Genomic DNA, 21,018 nt, shown 5'->3' on the forward strand with positions numbered 1-21,018 from the left:
ACTGCTAGGGGAAAAACTTCTGGTGCCAGTGCAGGTGGCGAGCACTCACACCTATTGTGGAATACACATGAGCAATCACTCAAAGAACTTATGGTAGCTTGTCCACAGCTGCCAATAGGCTGCCCTGCAGCCCAGTTCTGTGCTCCAGTCACTACCCCTTCTGCCAGAAGCTGGGAATGGGTGACAGGGGATGGATCACTTGATGATTACCTGTTCTGTTGATTCCCTCTGGGCCACTCTCAGAAGACAGGATATTGGGCTAGATGGATCTTTGCTCTGACCTAGTATGGCTGTTCTTATGCCTTTGGCATGTCCCTTTCCACTCCCCCAGCATATCTCTACAGTGGGGTTGGCATGGGGATGGTGTAGAGATACTGCCCCTGCTCTCTTGGTTTCTCTTTGTAGCCCAGTGGTCACCAATATGTGATGTTAACAGTCAGTTATTTTGTAACAACACAACTTCCAAATAAAACAACTGGGGTGGAGAGGGGGGAGGGAGGAAGCATCCAACAAGCTGATAGAAAGCACTATCAGAAGCAGGCTTCAAGTAACTGTTGGTGAGCAGTGGTTAAGAGGGACATTATCAGGGACTCAACCAGATCCACTCATGTTACTAATGTTAATGAAACAAATCACAGCCACAGTCAAAATCAGCAAGAGCTGACAAGGTCAGTGGAGTCTGAAAACCTCAGGTAAGTATGAAAAAAAAGATCACTCTAAATAGGAATACAGATTTCAACATGGGCAATGAATAGCAACTTAGTGTGAAAACTACAATGACACTGCTTCAGCTGTCAGATGTTAGGATCTTCAGCCTGGCTTCCATAAGTGCAAGTCAAATAAACACCAGCTTTAATCCTTAAATGAATTATTACACTGCAAAAGGCTGCACTTCCATTATTCATGTACATAAGTCGTCTCTCATGGATATCACAACCTTTCTGCACCTACATTTTTACTGCTGACTTTACCCTTGGAGCCTAAAATCCATTTGGGTTGCCCCTGGACCAATGTGGAGCACCAGTGAAGATGCTGGGACTGTGTGCAGAGATAGAGGTCTTCCCACATGGAGTTCATTGAAGGATCAGGGCATTACACTGACTGAGCCAAATTCTGATTTCAGCAACACCTGTGCAGCCACACGGAAACCAAAGAAGTTATATGAGTCTAGCTGTGGTCAGAACTTGGCCGCAGATGTTAATGTTGTGCTGGATTAAGGATAATTTCTTACCTGACAATCAGTCCTTTCTTGGTCCTATAGATCACCCAGGACAGATTTTATTATATTATAAATGGAGACAGGATACCAAACTAAACCAAACCTGGTGATGCTACCCATCTCTGCTGAGTACACCAGTTCATTCCAGTCTCCAGTAAGGACAGTTCAATTCAGTAGACAGGCCATAAGAGTGGGAGTCAGGAGATCTGAGTTCATATTCTGCTTTCTCAATGATTCAGTTTGACCTTGAGCAAGTCACTTAGTGATTTTCAGAGGTGCTGAACACCCGCAGCTCCCTTTGGAATTCATGCCAATTAAAATATGTTCCAATCCCATGTAATTTAAGTTTCTATTTATACCCAACCGCCACCTTGTTAGCCAAGCTTGAAAACTAAAAGTTCCATAAACAAAAGACAGCATGAAATCATGCATGCAAACAATTTATTACAAAAAGTATATTAAAGGGCCTTCCACACTTCAAGAACGTTATCAGCAAAGTCATCAAATGTAAATAAATGCCTGAACGGGAACACAAGAAGAAAACGTACTAGAACAATGTGATGCAAGAATATTAGCCATAAGCATAATATATTTCTCTGAATGTATCATAAATCCTGCTTCTCTACATCGAGCAGAGATGCATTGGATTGAAAGATTTTTTGTATCAGTCTGAAAGGTAGTCCCACTCATGGGATCATTAATCCCAATGGTTAAAGCATATTTTCTCATTGTTCTTAATCCAAAATTCATCAGAAAGTAGCAGATGCACTCAAGGCCCCATTTCTTTTATATTCTTGAACTGGGTTTGGGGTTCCCATTTGGAGGAAAGATTGATCCAAACTGTTCTTTGAATAGCAGAAAGAATCTCACTCTTCTTCCTAACAGCTACAATATTTTAGCTTAAAAGTTTTCGGTTTTTAAATCATTGTCTTTCCGAAGTTAAAGAAGGGAAATGTTACTTTTAAGTGTCTTAGGAGACAAATAGCATAAAGACAGGATATGTTACAGAATCTACTAACACAGGAATACAGAATAAAATAAATACAGTGTTGAGAAACCACAAATAATACCCTAAATTCTTCAACATAGGTAGCCAGAAGTGATATATTGCATCTAACAAGGCATCAAATCCGGAGGGTTTGGACTGATTACATCAGTATAATTCCGAAGTTACCCCCACTAAAGTCAAACCATACACCCCATTACAAACCCACAAACCACACCAGCATCACACACAACATGCACCCCCACAACAGTGTTGGGTTCCTGGCAGTCATTGCTTGAATAAAGAAGTGACAAATGTGATTAGTCATAAACATTCTGGTATGTTTTAATCAACCAAGAATAATATTTCATATTTTATTCTGATATAGTAAACCTTTGCTTTTTTGTATTCGGTTATACATATACACGACTGCTGGTGTTAGCTCCTATCCACGAGTCACTAATTTCAAACTAAAACAGTGCAGTATTATACCAGTACAAACTTGTGAGCATAAGTCTCAAAATTTAATGTAATGCAGAAATTAAAAAACAAAAGAAAAATAGATAAACATGATAATCCCTTTCATTGAAAACTAGTGTAAGACATTGACATTATATTACCTGCATGTTAAGGAGATTTAGGTTTGAAAACACCTTGTGGGTGTTTTACACTAAATCTGTTTACTGTCTAAAATTACATTCAAAATGCATTTTATTTAAAAATTGAGTCCTTGTTTTTCACTGAACTCTTACAAATTGTCCCCTCATATCTGCTGGGATTAGCTGGCTGCTCTGAATGGCCTCCAACTTCATGAATATCCTTAATTACTCAGGAGGTATCAGCCTCTCTCACCAGAAAAGAAGACTGAGAAAGCTAATGCCACATTGTATACATAAATGATAAATCCATAGAAATATCTAGCTTTGGAACCAGATGTCAATTAGAAGTATAACGTCAATATTTTACACATTTTAGACCATTTTTTTGTTTTATGTACTGTGTTGAACACAGAGCCTTGAAAGAACTTGTAAATTTAATTATGACTTTATCTCAAGAGAATCTGTATTTAGAAAAAGGTTTGACATTAAGGAATATGAAATTAAATGGAATGGATCTAACAATAAATTATAGTAGCTAAATTACAGCCTGTTTTACTAAGCATAGTCACACTGATTCTGATGGATCTACTTTAATAAGCAAAACCAATTGTTCAGTATTTTGTAAGAGGGTTATTCCTTATGCTTACCCTCCTCAGCACCTTTCCCCTTGATCTCCCTTGAGCTGTTTGTTGTTGTTGTTCTTCCACGAGAATTATTCTATATGGAATTTCACACACACAACAGAAATAAAATATTTATTTTAAAAAGCCCATTACCGTCACTACAAAGGAAAAGTGTCATTTTGAATTACTTTTACTTTTGCTCATATCTCAGAATTACTACTTGACAGGCTCTGAAACGAAATAAAAAACTACCAAGATGTTTAGTTTTAAAAGCATTTAATGACATAGCATATATTTAACAGATAGGGTAAAAGTTGTAGAGGTACAGTTCCATACAACTGAAAGCCAGTTCCAGTACTACTCTGACTACAGGCCCAGTCATTGAAAGTTCATTCCTATTAAATGTAATTTTTGATTGTGCAGTAAGATGAATTTTTTTTCATTACAATAGTTACAGTGACAGAGAAATGCACACTATGTATCAAATAGCAAGGTAATGTAGCAAAATTATAACACACAGTGCTGTAGCTGACAAGCAAGTAACCATTTGAGTAACATTACTTTTTTTTTTCCAGTAAATGCTTCAGTTTCACTTTTACATTTATCAATGATTTTAAAGGGTTTATTATACATCTAGTCTTATTATACTTTGTACTAGAATTAGCTGAAGCATACAATATAATGTATTTCAGCAAAAAAAAATTGAAATTTCAGATTATTTAAAACTGTATCAGTATGCTAAATCCTTCTTGTATACCAACATTCTTAACTGTTGTACTTGATGCAGAAAAGCTTCACATTGTGTTAATAACTGATGCCAGTATACAAATGGTCTGTCCGTAAGTTAATGTGTATCTGCACTCTGTTACAGCAAAGATAATACACTATTTTAATAAAGTTAGACTTGTAATGGGAGGTTCTATTAGTCAAGACTCAGCATAACAATCTTAAATGGAAGTGAACATGGTTGAAAATTTGTACATTTGTCTTTGATGTGCACAGTAAATTTGTAAGCACCGCTGCCTTGCATACCAATAGCACAGGATGTGGGTTCTTTTCCAAGACAGCCTCACAAAATTGAGGAACAGTTTAAATATTAAGATCTAATCTACATTAATTCCATTAAAAAAACAAAAACAAAACCTGGTCCTCCCTCTCATACAGAAGCTGCCCAATGCACCTCATACATTTGTAATGGGTTTTTTAATGCTCTATAAATAATAAAAATTAAATCATATTGAGGAACATTAGGCACAGAGAGTAATGTATTGGTTCTGAGCTTGCATGCTGGAATTCCACTGAAAAGATCAGAAGTGCAGTGTGTGGAGACAGAATTCATTTCTTTTTGCCAAAAAGGCTGAATCGCTTTTCTTTGTCTTTCTCTTTGTCTTTCTCCCGCTTGCCAGGACTGGATTCGCTGGTTATTGTAACACTGGCTGGCAGGGTTTGGGCACGACTAGAAGCTGGAGTGCTTTGTGTGCTTGGAGACACTTCAATTTTGTCAGAGGAGATAGCTGATGTGATGGCCTGAATCCATGTGTTCATTTCCTCCTTCAACAAACATCAAAGTTAAAATGTAGGAATCAGCACATCAGCTCATACTGTTTTCTATCATTCAAACAACATTCCAAAAAGGTAATTGAGACGGAAGTGGAAAATTAAAGAGAACATGATCCCAAGTCATAATTTAGCATCAATTTTTCAACCAGGCCTTTACTCAGCTGCCACTCATGTGCCATGCACTTGCACTTTGCTGATGAAAAAAATCTGCATGTGCCCTTTAAAAACAAACAAACAAACAAACAAACAAACAAACAAACAAACAAACAAACAAACAAAAACCTAATCCCTTCATGGATACAAGTATTAGAACTTGCACCTTGAAAGTCCCTCTGTCTTGATGGGTTTTGAAGGAGCAAATTCCAACATCACTTGCGGACCTGCAAGTACATGGACATGCATGCAAGACGGAGGCTGAGAACGTACCCCTTAATATCTAAACCATTTCTCTTCTCTTAGCGTATGTCAGTATACCAGAATATGACAGCAATACCTTAAAACCAGCAAACAAACAAACTGAAAGAAACTTACATCATCTTTGGCTTGGAAGAGATACTCATTGCCATCAGTTAATCTGCAATTAAAAACAACCACCACATATATTAGCCTAATAATACATGGGTCCAAATCCTGCTTCATTTTCTCAAGCAGGCAATCCCATTGAGGTAAATGGGACTACATGCCCGAGTGATATATAACACAACCGTGTGATAAGCTGTATTTTCCATGCACCTGTAATCACCTGGCCTGCACTCCGCCCACTAATCCATGTTCCTTGGGATCATTACCAACATTTTTAATTCTGAGAAGCTGTCATTTAAAAACAAAAACAACCCGCCCTGAAGTGCAGGATGGGCCATATTCAAACCTGGGCTAGTGACAGGTTTAAGGTTCAATATCTCATGATCTCCTGGGGATATAAATGGGCACTCTATACCAAGAGTTATTGAACTTTGTTTTATTTTACATATAAAAAACCTATTTGAGGTATAGTTTAGAGGTTTAAACATGTAATATTTTCATTTATCTGTACAGAAATGTTTCTACAGTTGGGACTAATGGGAACTAAAGGGATATCAAGAACAGTCCCTAAAGAATTTTATAAAACTCAAGAACATTTCTAAGGTATTGTTCTGTACAGAATATGTGAAACTGTCCTGTTATGCCAAGGTTTTACATGCAGACATTTGTGATGACCTGCATGACTGTTTGCAGTTTTATAATGTGCAAGAATAAATAAAAATAAATAAATAATGCAGCCATCTCAGACAGTTACCCTGTATGATGTATTCTCTGCCTCTCAGCTGATGTTAATTAGCTGCAGCTGTTTTCAAAGGGCTGAGACATTTTGCAGGCAATGGAGACTCAAATGCATAAACTGTTTATTATAGTTTTCTGCAACTTAGCATCTCCCACAATTCTGATATGTATAGGTTATTCCCTTCCTGTCGGCAGTTTCTGGAGGCACTTCAAAGGTAACGCACAGCCTATGCTAGCCATGTCCCCCTCTGGTTTCATGGATAGGAACCACCCATGGACAAAGTCCCATATCAAGTGCCTCTAGGCCTCTCTCCTGAATAAATGGAGCCATTCACTACAACGCATCCAAGATCCAGTCCTGGTCCAAACCAGGTGCTCAACAATCCCACAGAATGTCTGTAAGGATCTTCCTATTTGTCTAACAGATCCACAGGGTATTCACAACTGATGTCAACCTGGTGTGATGGGGAGTGCATCGGGGCACAGAACAGTGCAAGGCACCAAGAACCTCAGGGAAAGGAACCAGAGCATCAACCTATTGGAGCTCAGAGCTGTCAAGCTAGTCCCACTGAGGTTCCAGAACTACCTAGAGGATGAACGTGTTCTGGTCCAGTCAGACAACATGACCACTGTGGCGTACATTAACAATTAAGAGTATAACCGTACATGCAGAAGCAATGGAGACAATGGAATGGGCAGAGACAATTCTCCGTTCCATAAAAGCAATACATATAAGAAGAGAGATGAACCAAAAGACAGAATGACCCAGCAGATGCACAGTCAACAACTCAGAATGGTGCCAAATCAGAATGCCTTCACTCTGATTTTGCACAAGTTTGGCCTTCTGGCAGTTGACCTGTTCGCCAGTCACAAAAACAAAATGAGACTGAAGTATTTCACCAAGGAAGCAGACCCAAATGGGGATGGATGCTCCTTCACAAGGCCTGATATATGCATTTGTGCCCTTTCCACTTCTAGCAAAGGTCATCCAGAAGATAAGGTCAGAAGAAGCAAAGGTGATAGTCCTCACTCTGCACTGGTTAAGCAGACCATGGTTCTCCAATCTGACAGAACTGAAATTGGCACCAACCAGCTACCAGTAGGCCCAGACATTCTTTACTAAAGCCCATTCCTCCATCCAGACCCAGAATGTCTATACCTGACTGCCTAGTTAAACATTAACTAAGCTACGACTATCCTTCAAAATGACTGGAACTCTATAATCCTCCGGGTTAGCTTCAACACGGAAGGTCTACTTCTCCATCTGGATTAGGTTTAGCTTGTGGTGACAAGAGCACAACAAAAATCCCAAGGATCCTGCTATCCCAGTTATCCTGGATTTTCTTCAGGAAGGCACAGACAAGAGATTCATCCCAGCACTATTGCACACCAGCTATAAGTAGTATCCTAGTCACAAGATTCTCTGGTTCCTTGACAAAAACAAGGTATCCAGATTTGTCAGAACAGTCAGACTAGCTAAACTTGTGATCAGGCCAATCATTCCTAAGTAGGACTTACCAATGGTATTAAAATCCCTAACCACCCATCCTTTTGAGCCACTGACATCAATATCTTCATTCTATCTGTCCATCAAAACTTGCTTTCTGGTCACCATAATGTCTGCTAAATTAATTTCTGAACTGGCAGCTTTATCCATGCAGGAACCCCACTGTGTGTTCCTTGATGAGAAGACAGTGCTAAGAATCCAAGAATCATTCTTGCTTAAAGTGATTTAATCTTTCCATGCCTCACAGAAAATCATCCTCCCTTCATTCTGTCCAAACCCACAGCACCCAACAGAAAAGTTGTCACACACTTTAGAGGTTCGAAGAGCACTGAAGATCTATATCAAGCACACCGAATCAAAATAAGATCGGGCTCCCTGTTTGTCTACCTTCAGCTGAAGCACCAAGGGCTCAGTGTACTCAAGCTATCACTAGCTAGACGGATCAAGTTATGCATCGTAGAGGCATACATGGTATCAGGTTCTCCTGCTCCAGACATCATCATGGAACCGCCATGAGATCTATGGTGACATCATGGATGGAAAGAGCTTGTGCTTCCACTACAGAGATCTGCAGGGCAGCAACGTGGTCATTAGTTAACACCTTTATTAAATGCTATAAAGTGGACATCTGCTTAAAGTTGGGCACATGCTAAAATACCTTGATGAGACTGGGCCCACGTAAGAAAGTAGCTTGCACTGTCATAGTTTCGTTTAACTTAAATAAAGAGGTGCCCAGTTATTCTACATTGGGTAGCACTGACTCACGTGAGTAGAACTTTAGTGAATGGGCATATGAGTAAGGGTGGCAGAATTTCACCCAAAATAATGAACTAAACTATCAGTGAAGTTGAACTTAGCTTCTCTGCCTATTAAGGAACTAAAAAAAAAAAATCTTGTTCTACAAGTTAAAGGGCCAGTTTCCAGACTGTGGGTCGGCGGCTGAGAGCCCTCAAATCCCTTTGTCTTTAACGGAAGATGAGGGCAGTCAGCATCTTGTAGCAGTGGGAACTGTTTGTCAGGGAGAGAATGTGCTCTGCAATAAAACCTTTCCTTTCCCAGAATGGTGCTTCAAAAACCATACCTTAGCTTGAACACATGTTTCTTCTTTTTGTAATCAACCGCTATTTCACAGACTGCTTCTTTCAAGCTGATGGGGATCTCACTGTGGTAGGGAATGCCAGAAGCAGCAGCCTTGGAATCTTTGTAGAAGCCCATCTCTTGGTTGTTTATAACACAGTACATGTTGTGCCAGGATCTTCAAGAAAGAGAAAGCAATCAAAGCATGTGTAAGTCTAATTCTCTTCAATGAACCATGAAACTGACTTAATCAAGTACAATCATCTTTATACATTTATAAAATAAACACCAACTCAGTCTGGGGAGGTAACAAAACATGTATCGCCCTCATAACTGCAGGCTGAGAATTTTCTCGTGCAAGTGCTGTTTCAAGACAAAAGTATTGATCTTCTGCCAAATGGAACAGAGATTTCTAGAGCTCTTGCATATACCACATTAGCATACCCTAAGAGTGGGAGTATTGTTTGGAAGATAGGCAGTTTACATACTTGAGATAGAAACTGCCTGACCTTTTAATGAGTACTTCTTCTTGTAGAGGGATTTTTCACTGTGTTATAAGATTATGGATGAATTGTACATACAATTCTTGACTCTTGTATACACTCTGTAGCAATAATTATTACCTCCTTCTGTAACATGGTTGTAAAAAGAACGGAATACTAGAAGCAGGTCTTCTTGAATATTAATACCCGACCTAACTATCTATATCAAGTTTTATAGTTTGACACATTCCTGTAGAATCTCAACTCTGTGGAAAAACTTTTTCCTCAACAGCAGTCACAGCACAAATATCATTTTTCCATGTGACGTGGGACTCTAGGTAAGAGGACAAAGACAGCCATTTTACTGTAATTCAAATCTTTGCCCCCTTGGCTGCAACCCAATAGTTCACTCCATTAGTAGTAGGGAGTGATGAGCTAGAGCAGGATTCAGATAACACTTTATTTTCCAGGCAAATTATAGTGATGGCTTTCCCAGTGCTTCCCCTCAATGGACATATAGGACCAGATTCTGCTTCCTCACAAAGATAAAACTTTCAATGGGAGTGTTCCTTGTATGGGGACTGCAGAATAAGGCCCTTAGAAATTAAATCAACCAGTACATACAAATCTTACTTCAACCCACACTTTGAGCAGATTGTAATTAACACCTTCCATCTACACTGCAAACAACTAAAAACGTGGATGCTTCTAGTACCACACTTGAACATTTTTCTTTTCCCGTGGGCTTGTAATTGAGGTGCTACACTGGGACTCAGGAGATCTGGATTCAATTCCCGGCTCTGCCACAGACTTCTTGCGTAACCTTGGGCACATCACTTAATTTCCATGTACCTCAATTCCCCATCGGTAGGAGAACACAATAAAATTCCTTTCTCCATCCTTTGTCTTCTCTGTCTATTTAGCCGGTAAGCTCTTACCAGGAGGAACTATCTTTTACCATGTGTTTGTGCATCACCTAGTACAATGGGGCCTTAATGTTGACTGAGGCTTCTAGGGGCTATGTAGTACAAATAATGATGTTTAGTAATCTTAATGTATATTTGGATGTAAAACTTATTTGCATTAAATGCTGGCTACTTTACCGGTTTGAGGCTTTCTTGTTATGTGTCTCCCACTCATGTTTACGATGCAAAAAGCCCTCCATCTGAGCTGAAGGAGTCTCTTGTGTTTTGGCTGGTAGGGTAGCCGCAGTCTGAGCCTGAATGGCAGTCTTGGCTTTGCGGTCTGCAGTTGGGGAAGGAACAGGACTAGACTCCTTTGAACTTGTCCTCTGTTCTGCAGCTCCATTGACCATTTCATTTGTTTCCACAGTTTCTGCCATCTAGAACAGTGGAAAAAACATTCAGCTAGAGGCCACACAAAGCTACAATATCTTAGAGTTAATTTTCTATCTTGCACAATGTGGCTGAGTGTACATTTTGTCTATAGAGTAAGACAATCCAGTAAAATCACTTTCATACCCCCCAATGGGGAGACAGAAGGCTGAGGAAATTAGACTTATGAATGGATTAGTACCCATTTTACAGATGAAAAAAACAGGAAAAATAAGAGGAGCTAAACATCAGTGTGAGTTTTACTGCACTTTGTTCTGTTAATCAATCCATATTATTTTATATATTGTCAATCCTAAAATGAGAGCATTTCATCCCATTGCTAAGTACTCAAAGACTTGCAACAGTAACAATCACACTTCTGTAAACATTAGAGGAATAATTAAAGTTACAGACATCAGCCACCTTATATATATTGATAATTTTACTGTTTTAAGTTTAACATAAATTATAAACATCTATTAAATTACAAGTAAACAGAAAATACAATCAGAACTGTCCAGGAGCATTCACAAAAACACAACTTTAATGTATGTTGCAAAATTGCTTGGTTTCTGTAAATGCTCTCTCCCCCCAGGTCCCAGATAGCACATAATCAAAACATGCAGAAATTAGGAAGATAACACCATGCATTTCATGTCCATCATCCCAGTTAGGATTTGGATCTTAAAGACAGGGAAAATGTGAGAGGTCAAATGTCAATTTATCAAAGTCTGTTACACACTTCATTATTAGGTGGATTGGATTTATGTTAAAGGAACTGGAAACCACCACAGTCACTCAACATCACACAGCTATTTACCCCCAAACAAAGACAGAACCAAGGCCTTGCCCATCACTTGCTCTGTTGATCGCGTTGCCTGCTGCACTGCGTTCGAGATAGCCTAGAGAGCAGCCAAGTTTCCAGCAGCTCTGACTGGTCAAGCTGTCGACGTCTTCAGGAGCCATTCATCCAAAAATCATTTAAATTGGAATCCTAATGGCTAGTGTGCTTTTGCAATGCAGCTTGGTTCCAGTTTTACTTTTTCCTGTACCATTACTTTGACGTGTAGAGCCTTTGGTAGCAGCCCACAGGTTACACAAGGAGTGTCTGGTATTGTTATTAGCAAGTTACTAAAGCTCTTTGCTGCTAATGCTCTAGTAGATTACAAACATTCTGTACCATTTTTATGCAAGCATTTGCAAATGGCACAATAATTAAAGACATTCCCACTGTTGCACAGGGGCTGAACAAGTCAAAAGCAGCAGAATTATTAGGCAATGAACTACAAATTAGACCTCCCTTTGCTAGAACTTTTCATGCCTGTCAACTGTGAATTATTATATCTTAGATCATTGTACATCATATACTGAACCCTAGAAAAATTCAAGTATAAACTTGTTATGAATATGGGAAGGATTGGTTAACTGCCTTTAAACAAACTACATTTTCAGAGTATACACATTATATCACTGAAACAGGGAAAGAATCACAACTCACATTACATTTCAGGCATATTCAATTAATAGGACTATGCCTCTAAAGATGTACAACCCTACAATCTAGTTCAGGGTTTCTCAAACTTTCTTGCACCGAGACCCCCTTCTGACAACAAAAATCATTACACAACCTCAGCAGAGGGGACCAAAGCCTGAGCCCAGCTGCCCTGGGTGGCTGGACCAAAGTCAGAGCCCCACCGGCCTGGGGCAGAGAGAAGCTGAAGCCTCAGGGCTTCTGCCCAAGGCAGGGGGCCTGTAACCTGAGATCCACCACCCAGGGCCTTGGGCTTTGGCTTCAGCCCTGGGCAGCTGGACTCAGGCTTCAGCTTTGGTCCCAGGTGGTGGGGCTCGGGCTTTGGTCCCGGGCCCTAGCAAGTCTGAGCTAGCCCTGGCAACCCCATTAAATGAGGTCGTGACCCACTTTGGGGTCCTGACCCACAGCTTGAGAGCCGCTGATCTAGTTTATTGGAAAACAAGTGCCACTTGAAAATGTCCATCCTGGATTATGGTTCTATCTATTTCCTGTCAGCATTTTACACCTTTAGGCTACGTCTACACTATGAGCTAAGGGTAAGGGTCCCAGCTCACATACACATGCTAGCTCAATGAGAACTAGCACGAGGATAAGTAGCAGTGCACCCATAATGCATGGGCAAGGGCAGCATGGCTAAGCTGTGCAGAACATGTACCCACCCATTTCAGACAGGTTTGTACTCAGCAAAGCTAAGCTATGTGGCTGCTGACTGTGCTACCATGGCTACATGACTGTTTCTACATTGAACTAGCACAAGTATGTGTCCACAAGCTGCGAATCACACCCCTAGTTTGTAGAGTAGACGTGGCCTTAGTAAAGCAGTGGCAGAGTTTATTCTGCACATTGGGCCATTAACATCTGCCACTTTTAACCAAGTATCAGAATAAAACAAAACGTGCTATAGGAAAAAAGACTGGTGGATGAGTATCCTGATGCTGCCAGCATGGTTACCAGGAAATGGATGTTATAACAAAGCAAGCGAATATCCTGGTTCATCATGTTAAAAAAAAAAAAAGCAGGGGGGTGGGGGGGGGGGGCCCTAAGCAAAAAGCTACTTGGCTACTATCATAACATATTCCCAGATTTGGACCTTAGCATCCAAAATATGGGTGTTAGCATGAAAACCTCCAAGCTTAGTTACCAGCTTGGACCTGGTAAAGCTGCCATCACCCAAGAACAAAGGACTCACACACAAACTTCCCTCCACCCAGATTTGAAAAAGTCTTGTTTCCTGATTGGTCCTCTGGTCAGGTGTTTCAGGTTACTCCTTTCCAGGTAAAACAACATTAACCCTTAGCTATCTGTTTATGACATCTACTGACAGCTTAATTACTGTTCTTGAAACAAATTCTTATTTCTAAATTGATAGATCTATACAGTGAGACTGCATGACGTTTAAATGAAGAACAAGAATTACTGGGCATGTATGTAAACTGTACATTACAGTGGATGATGGTAACTTAAATACTTGCCTATAGCCTTATATAACTACGTAAAACTACCTATAATCTAACTTCAGTATTTGCAAGATTCAACTTATTTCCCATAGTAAGTATAGAAAGGATATGAGAATATCACAAATATGGAGGTATCCATATCTACTCATTGTAGGCAAAACAGAGAAGTTTCTCAGCACAGCCACTGCACATCTAGTTAGAATGTTTTTATGGAAGAGATAAAAAAATAACCCACTGCTGCAATTTGCAAACCTGTTGTTTTAAACGATAACTGCCCATTTTAATTACATAACCAGTCCCTGAACTTCTATTTCCACTTACAATTTAACTATTGATTTTTATTACTGGATTGAAATAAAAACCAAAATGCATATGCAAACTAAAACACTACAGTTATGCTAGGACTATGAAAAGCTCATTGGATGCTCTTTAATGGAAATTTTTGTAGCATAATTTTCTTTTGTATATGTTATCCACAATGAACAGAAGACAAGCAAAATAAATTTGCACGTGGACGACAAATATTTATACCAAGTATGTGCCATGAAAATAAGAAAAAAAAAAGGAGCTAAATAAACTTTAATGAAAACATGCTTTGAGCATGCAGAAACAACAGAACAGAGGACAAACATTAATAGCAAACTGTACTGTTACAATAACAAAACAGTTAACACACACAATACATTTTTCTTCATTGTGACTGTTTACGGGAGGTTAGTTGCAAGTACTTTAGTGGCGAGCTTCTATTCATGAGGTATTTAAATCACAACTGTGACATGCAACATGACAGCTGGTGACATGATTAGAAACATCCCTTTGATTTTCAAAGTGCATGAAGCAATATTACATTCAGTTCATCAACTTGAGTCTCTGTACTACAACTCAAAGACAAATAAATTACAGCCAATAAACTGTTCTGTCAAAGATATAATTTTGAGATCTTAGTCATAATTAACAGGTAAAAATATTATACTCCCTTAGTGTCTGACATTATGATTTTAATCATTTTTCTTGACAGTAAAGCAAAATTTATATATTTAACCCTAATGATATAAACTAAAAATTATTATCTACCTAAATAACTTATTTTTAGCCAGAATACATGTAAAGCCTTCCTGGTCTGGCAAGTCTAAAGACGCAGCTAAGCTTTATGAGTACTGTAATACTTTTAAAGGCACAGAGACCCAATACTGGTGCATGGAATCCACCAGAACATTTGTATATATTTGTATACAGAAATTTAAAAGGGATTAAGAAGCTATATGTTGTTATCCTGACAAAAGAAAAGAAAAGACATGCATCATGAAGTGGAAAGATACGTTATTATAAAAGTACAATTGTTGGAAAACAGTCCATCAGTTACCTTTGCTAAGATACTCTTTTGAAATCTAAATTTCAGCAGCTTATATCAACTCTGTTACAAATAGCAAAACTGGTGTGTGTCTGATGTATTCCAACATGTGGTTCATTAAATTATAGGCTAGAAAGCTCTCATTAAGAGATCAACATGCAGATGGTGAAGATTAATGTGTTATAAAAAGATTCCATAATAAAAAAACAAAAACAAATGAAAAAGAAAAGAAAAGCTGAATAAGGTTATGGTAACAACCAAGAAGATTTGCTGTGTGCAAAAATGTTGTGGTGCTACTGCAGGCTCGCTCTCAAATTCCTCATCACATTTACTTGTGGAATCACTTTTGCAAAGCCTGGCATTTAAAACTATCTAGTTTTCATCATTCTAATATTAAAGGTGAACTAAAATGCATTATTGGAGAAAGGAACACGGAAAAACTGTCTGACACCCCAGAATGTTTACAGAATATATGTGCAGAACCAAAAGCACTAGGGATAGGTATTTGGGAGGTGAACTGCTGAAATGCATTTCCTGCCAAAATCTGAGTTCAGGGTGTGACACTGCACCCCATATTCATCATAGTGATATGATTATGATATGATTATGGCATAATGATGATGCATTTTGTACAAGATGGGTCATGTGAGGTCTCATTGGAAAAGTTATGATTTGCCAAATGGGATTATCCTATTCGTGTGCATGAATCATCTTTGTATCTGAAGTTATGAATATTGACTATGTATCTGTATTTCAAATGTGCTTACTCTGGGTAATGTCCACACCTAGCCTTTCAGATACAACAATGAAGAAGCTAGACACTGCTAATGGTTCATCAACAAAGATAATGGACAATGGAAGAGTTTAGTCTTGTTTCAGCCAGCCTATGAGTAATAGCTGCTATGACTCAGCAAGACATGCCATGGCATGTGACCAGACCACATGACAATTCCATTTTGGTACCTGTACTTTACTAAAAACTGGGCTGGGAACTTAGCTTGGAACAAAGTGTTCCCACTTCCCACCCCATGGAAAAACTATATAAGGTGGAGAGTGACATTATCTGGGGGCCTCATTCCCCACACAAGAACATCTGGAAATACCTGAAGAACAAAGACTGAACTGGGGAAAGTGCTGGTCCCAGGCTAAAGGTATTTCTAGCCTGTGTATGAAAAGTTGTTGGACTGCTTGTATCATCAGCCAGAGTGAGAAATAGCTAATTCAAATCCTATCTATCTAGTATGTTAGGCTTACTTTGTGGTTTTTTGTTTATTTGCTAGATAATCTGCTTTGATCTGATTCCTATCACTTATAATCACTTAAAATCTATCTTTCTGTAGTTAATAAACTTGTTTAATGTTTTATCTTAACCAGGGTGTTTTGAGTGACGTGTCTGGGAAAATCTCAGCTCTGTAAACAAAGGCTGTTGCATATCTTTCCCACATCGAGAAGGAAGCAAATATATTAATGAGCTGGCATTGCACAGAACCCTGTGGAGCAAGATGGTATAATTCTGGGTTTATACTCCAGCAAGGGTGCAAAGCTGGGGAGCTGAGTGGCTTAGTTAAAGCACTCAGGTAGCTCAGCTGGGTGTGTGGTGCCACCTGCTGGTGTGTTGGGTGATAACAAGGCCTGGAGAGACTGGCTGAGTTACCAGCAGAGCAGTGTGAGGAGGACCAGCCCAGCTGTATGGTTTGGGGGCAAAGAGGTTCCCACGGCTTCCAGACTGCATCCTGGGAGTGACAACTCGTCACACAGGGCTTTGCATTTCCACTGCAAAAATGATAACTAATAACCCATGGCCCCTCATTTAGGTTATTTAAGATGACTGTAAGCACCATACAGGATCAGGTCCAAAGACATAACAAGGAGCAGCAGCATGCTTTACAGCACTCTGAGTCTTAGAGCAGTTCAAGTTGCAGGGGAAACAGACCCTGATTTCAGACCTTGGCAGGAATGGTATCAGAGACAAACCAATTTTCTACTATTCTGTTGTCCTAAATAAATGTATTAATTGGTAATTTTTAAGTCTGCACATATGAGGCTAACTCCTGCTCGCCTTATTCTTATGCACACTCCCAGTGAATTCACTTGGACATCTCCTATTGGTAAGGATTACTCACATGAATAAAGCAAGAATGATTTAGCCTGTATTCAGTTCAAAATTCGGGGTCTGATACAATTATATATATATTTTAAAGAAAGCATTGCAGCTCCTTTTTCAGAGTTGGTATCTGCTCTCAGTTACAACACCATATCCAACGTGTGTCTATTTAACTCAATGGAGTTTCTACAGTGTAAACTGAGCAGAAATCAGGGGAGAATCTGGCCCTAAATGGTTATGTGGTAAGACAAACTCCTTATAAGGATTGAATATCAAAAAGTCCAGTTGCTAATTTTTAGCATTCTAGGTTCTCTGTTTATTTTTTTTATCTTCAGTTAAAAAGTTAATTCTGCATGGAATGTTAGACATCTAACCTTTAGGCTTTTATTTTTGGTAGTTATAACTCTTTTCTCCCCCACAGCCTGTATTGTCAAGCTCATTTGCATAGATTATCTTCAGCCTTGTAAATAACTCACTTGTTAATGCAGCTAATTTAATAATGTTGCTGTGCTGAAACCTGTTAGTATAACTGAATGCTTCATACCTGTCAGATTTTAGTTTTCTTCTTCATTATGATGCAATCTCATTAAATCTCAATTACCCATCTAAAGGATGATTTAGCTGTAAAATCTTAATGCTATTAATGACATGAAAAACTCACAATAAGTAACAGGAAATAAAAGTGTCACTTTAACTTAACTGAGTGTCAGTGAAGAGATTCAAATAAACAAGGATTAAAGTGAATCAAATATATATCCAGGAGGGCTACTAATTAAATAAAAGTCAACTGGATGGGAGAAAAGAAAAGCAGCAGGGGATTTTAAGCCAAAAGATTAAAACCAATAAAATACTGAATCAAGATGGTTTTCGCTGCAATTGGTTTTGTATGTCACAGTCCAGACCACGGCCGGTCATTGGCTGTCCATCTGCTATTAAAGTTTTTGTAGTTTTGGTAGGTTTGGGAGCGGTAACTAACCCGTGGAGACTCCTGGTCTGATGGTAAACCATTTTGGGAAACCTGTTCTCCTTTTGTACCATCCCTGTTGGGAGACAGAAAACAAAATTGCATGAAATTCTAGAAAGTCACAAAACCTTCCTCACAAAAAACAAACTTTTCTGCTGAATTTTGTGCACTGCAGAAACAGAAGCAATTGTTCTACAAATGCCTGAATCTCCTGCAATTTACATCAGTTTTAAAAGTATAAGTATGTTGAGTTCTGTGGGTTACATATGATATGGAATAATGTGAGGGCAGAATCAGGCCCTGAGTCTTTTATATCATAATAATCTAACTAGGATTCTGTCCTCATCACATAGAAAATAACTGCAATTTGCGTGCGACTTAAATTGTAACTGTAGTTGGTGCACACTGAGCAACTTCCTCAAATGTGCAGACCTAGAAAGTTTTACTCACATGTCCTTACACTGAGAATGAAATCAATCTGTCCATTGACTTCAATGCATAGGCGGCAGGTATCACAGGACGGGGGAGACCAAGGCTCCCCAAACAGCCCTGTGTGGCCCTGCCCACATTTAGCCTCCAGGACCCCTCCTGCTTCTCACTGGTGCTCTTCCCCCATGGCCGGAGCCCCGGGCTGGGATTAGGGGGGCCAGCCTGCGGCCAGGGACTCTCGGAGCTCCAGAGCTGGAGGTGTTTAGGTGGCCCTGGACTGGGGCAGGCTGCCATCAACCTTGGGGGGGATCGGGAGGGAAGGGGAGAGTACTCTGGCAAGGGAAGGGGGTGGGCCAGGCTGGGGGCAAACCTCCCCGAGCTGGCGGTTCACGCGCTGCCAATGCTTCAAATAGGTTTGGCCCTCAGTGTGTTCACCTAAGGAGGGGAACCGGAAGCCAAGCTCCCTGCAGGCTCATGGAGATTTCCAGTGACTAATTAAATGAAACTGGGCTGTTGTCAGCATCAAATATCTTGTTTGTGGGCCTTCTTCTCTACACTCAGAATTCCCCCTCATTCTTTAGTTCTGAATCCAAGATTGTTTGAGCAGGTAATTGAGGACAATTGTTTTCATTTAATCAGACAGATGGAGTTCCCACCCTCCTCTGTGCAAAATATAGGCAACTCAAACCATAACAGAACATAAGCTCTCCCTAAACATGGTTGTTCCTAGGCTTATTTGCTCCAAACCAGTAGTTCCCTCTGCCTCAGAATGACAATCCTGCTCCTCTTGTATCCTGGTAACAGGTAACAAAATGCACTTTCCACTATGCCTCATTAGTAAATATCATGTATCTTTAGGCAGCATCATAGCTCCACAGAGAAGCAGGGCTCCTTTGTGCAGGGTGCTAGCATCTACCATCCTGTCACTATTGCCTATAATCTGGAACACAGCATTCAGTAGATGCGTATGCACCACACAGAGAAACATTAACCCTGGGTCCCTCACGTCAAACACATCAGCACGCCTAAGATTTTTGTCTGAAGGTAAGTTTACTATTACTTGTGGGGCCCAGGGGGGAGTAATTCATGTGCAGTTTGCCTTCTTTGGTCTGAGCTTACCATTGTTGTGAATCTGCATCTTCTGGAACCTTTGGGCTTGGCTCTGGGGAAGGAGGCTGCCTCTTTCTTTCCTCTTCCTCTTGCTGTCGACGTACTTCCAGTAATTCCAGCTAGGGAGGGAAAATATTGGAGAATGGTAACAACTCACACCTCAGTCATTTTCAAGAAGCATTTCCAGAAGATGCCTATAAAACTCAGGGCTTTTGCTGATACAGCATTAAAATTAAAGTTTATTGAAACAAAACTTTTGGGCCCAATCCTGCAAATCATCACACAAGTGTGTTGTCACACTGCAATCCCTGCAATATCAGGGCCCTAATTACTACCTCCCACATTAGCAACTAATGGAGCATTTCCTCAATAATTTACTGTTTGTGTTTGTATCTTCAAAACAAACACTTTATATTAAATATACAGAAAACATCCTAAATCGTTAAAGGGCTGGCAAGTAATGCAATTTGTACGCCAGTGGGCTAGAGGGATCCCTCAACTCTGGAAGATCCTTTCTTTCCTCCTCTCTGGCCTCACACAGCTCCAATTTGTTGCAAAGGCCATTCATTCACTTAGGCTCTCTCTGGAGGCAGGTGGGGAAGATATTAGCATTAGTGGGAGAGACACAGTGTCTGAGTGACAGGATCAATTTGACTGAATAAACTGAAGGGAAAGTGTAAATATTACAGTGAACAAAACATGGTAAAGTAGCCAAGAAAGCAGCCCTTTGGGGACTTAAAGAGTACTCACTGTAGTCAATCTTTCCAGTGCTGAAAATCTTTCATCCCAAGTAGCTGCAGATTTTTCAAACGCTTCATGCCGCTTAATTAACTTTTCCACTTCATCCACACTTTGACCTATCTCACGACTGGATAGGTATGGCTCCTGTCCCAGCAGCCAGGCCTCAGCCACACTAGCATCCCTTGAGAACTGGTGTACTTCCAGAACTGAGCAAGAATATAAGGCAGTCAGTGCTTAGTGACATCAAAAGTAGCACAATATAGTCAGGTGCCTTTAGTTCTTGTTTTTAGAAGGGTTGGGGGGAGGGAGGGATTTAAGTGTCTTTGGCTGAATTTATCTCTGAACCAAGTCAACTGAATTGAATGGACTTATACTAGACAGTAATTCTGATGTTCTGGTTTTGCTGAGGTAGTTTGAGCAATGCTTCTATCAAGATGCAATAAGACACACAAATCAACACCTAAACTCCTAACTATGGGCTTGACTCAGCTCCTGTATAAGTAAATGAAGAGACATCTGCTGAGTTCAGTGGAAGTTGAATTGAGCTCTACTCCAGCTGCACTGTCAGGAGTGCAGCTTGTGTCTCAGGAACCAACATAGTGGTAGAACTCTGCAAAACATGTGTCTTTGGTACAAGTAATGCATTAACCATACATTAATAATAAGATCATGGATTGCTGGCTGG

At 39.8% G+C, this 21,018-nt stretch overlaps 1 protein-coding gene across 3 annotated transcripts in view; it reads right to left on the bottom strand.

Annotated features, from left to right (window-relative positions):
* Positions 1-2,524: 2,524 nt before the first annotated feature.
* SPTBN1 (spectrin beta, non-erythrocytic 1) overlaps positions 2,525-21,018 on the bottom strand; it is a 219,862-nt gene continuing 201,368 nt past the window's right edge. For all 3 annotated transcript variants that reach the window (XM_030557719.1, XM_030557720.1, XM_030557721.1), the window contains 7 exons: positions 20,343-20,539; positions 19,602-19,711; positions 18,066-18,129; positions 10,416-10,654; positions 8,835-9,008; positions 5,518-5,560; positions 2,525-4,977 (listed from right to left, as the gene is read on the bottom strand). In XM_030557719.1, coding sequence (XP_030413579.1) covers positions 4,762-4,977; positions 5,518-5,560; positions 8,835-9,008; positions 10,416-10,654; positions 18,066-18,129; positions 19,602-19,711; positions 20,343-20,539 — 1,043 coding nt within the window. In that variant the 3' untranslated portion in view covers positions 2,525-4,761. The remainder of the gene's footprint in view (positions 4,978-5,517; positions 5,561-8,834; positions 9,009-10,415; positions 10,655-18,065; positions 18,130-19,601; positions 19,712-20,342; positions 20,540-21,018) is intronic.

The sequence above is a fragment of the Gopherus evgoodei genome, chromosome 3 (genome assembly GCF_007399415.2).
Source record: "Gopherus evgoodei ecotype Sinaloan lineage chromosome 3, rGopEvg1_v1.p, whole genome shotgun sequence".
NCBI lineage: Eukaryota > Metazoa > Chordata > Testudines > Testudinidae > Gopherus > Gopherus evgoodei.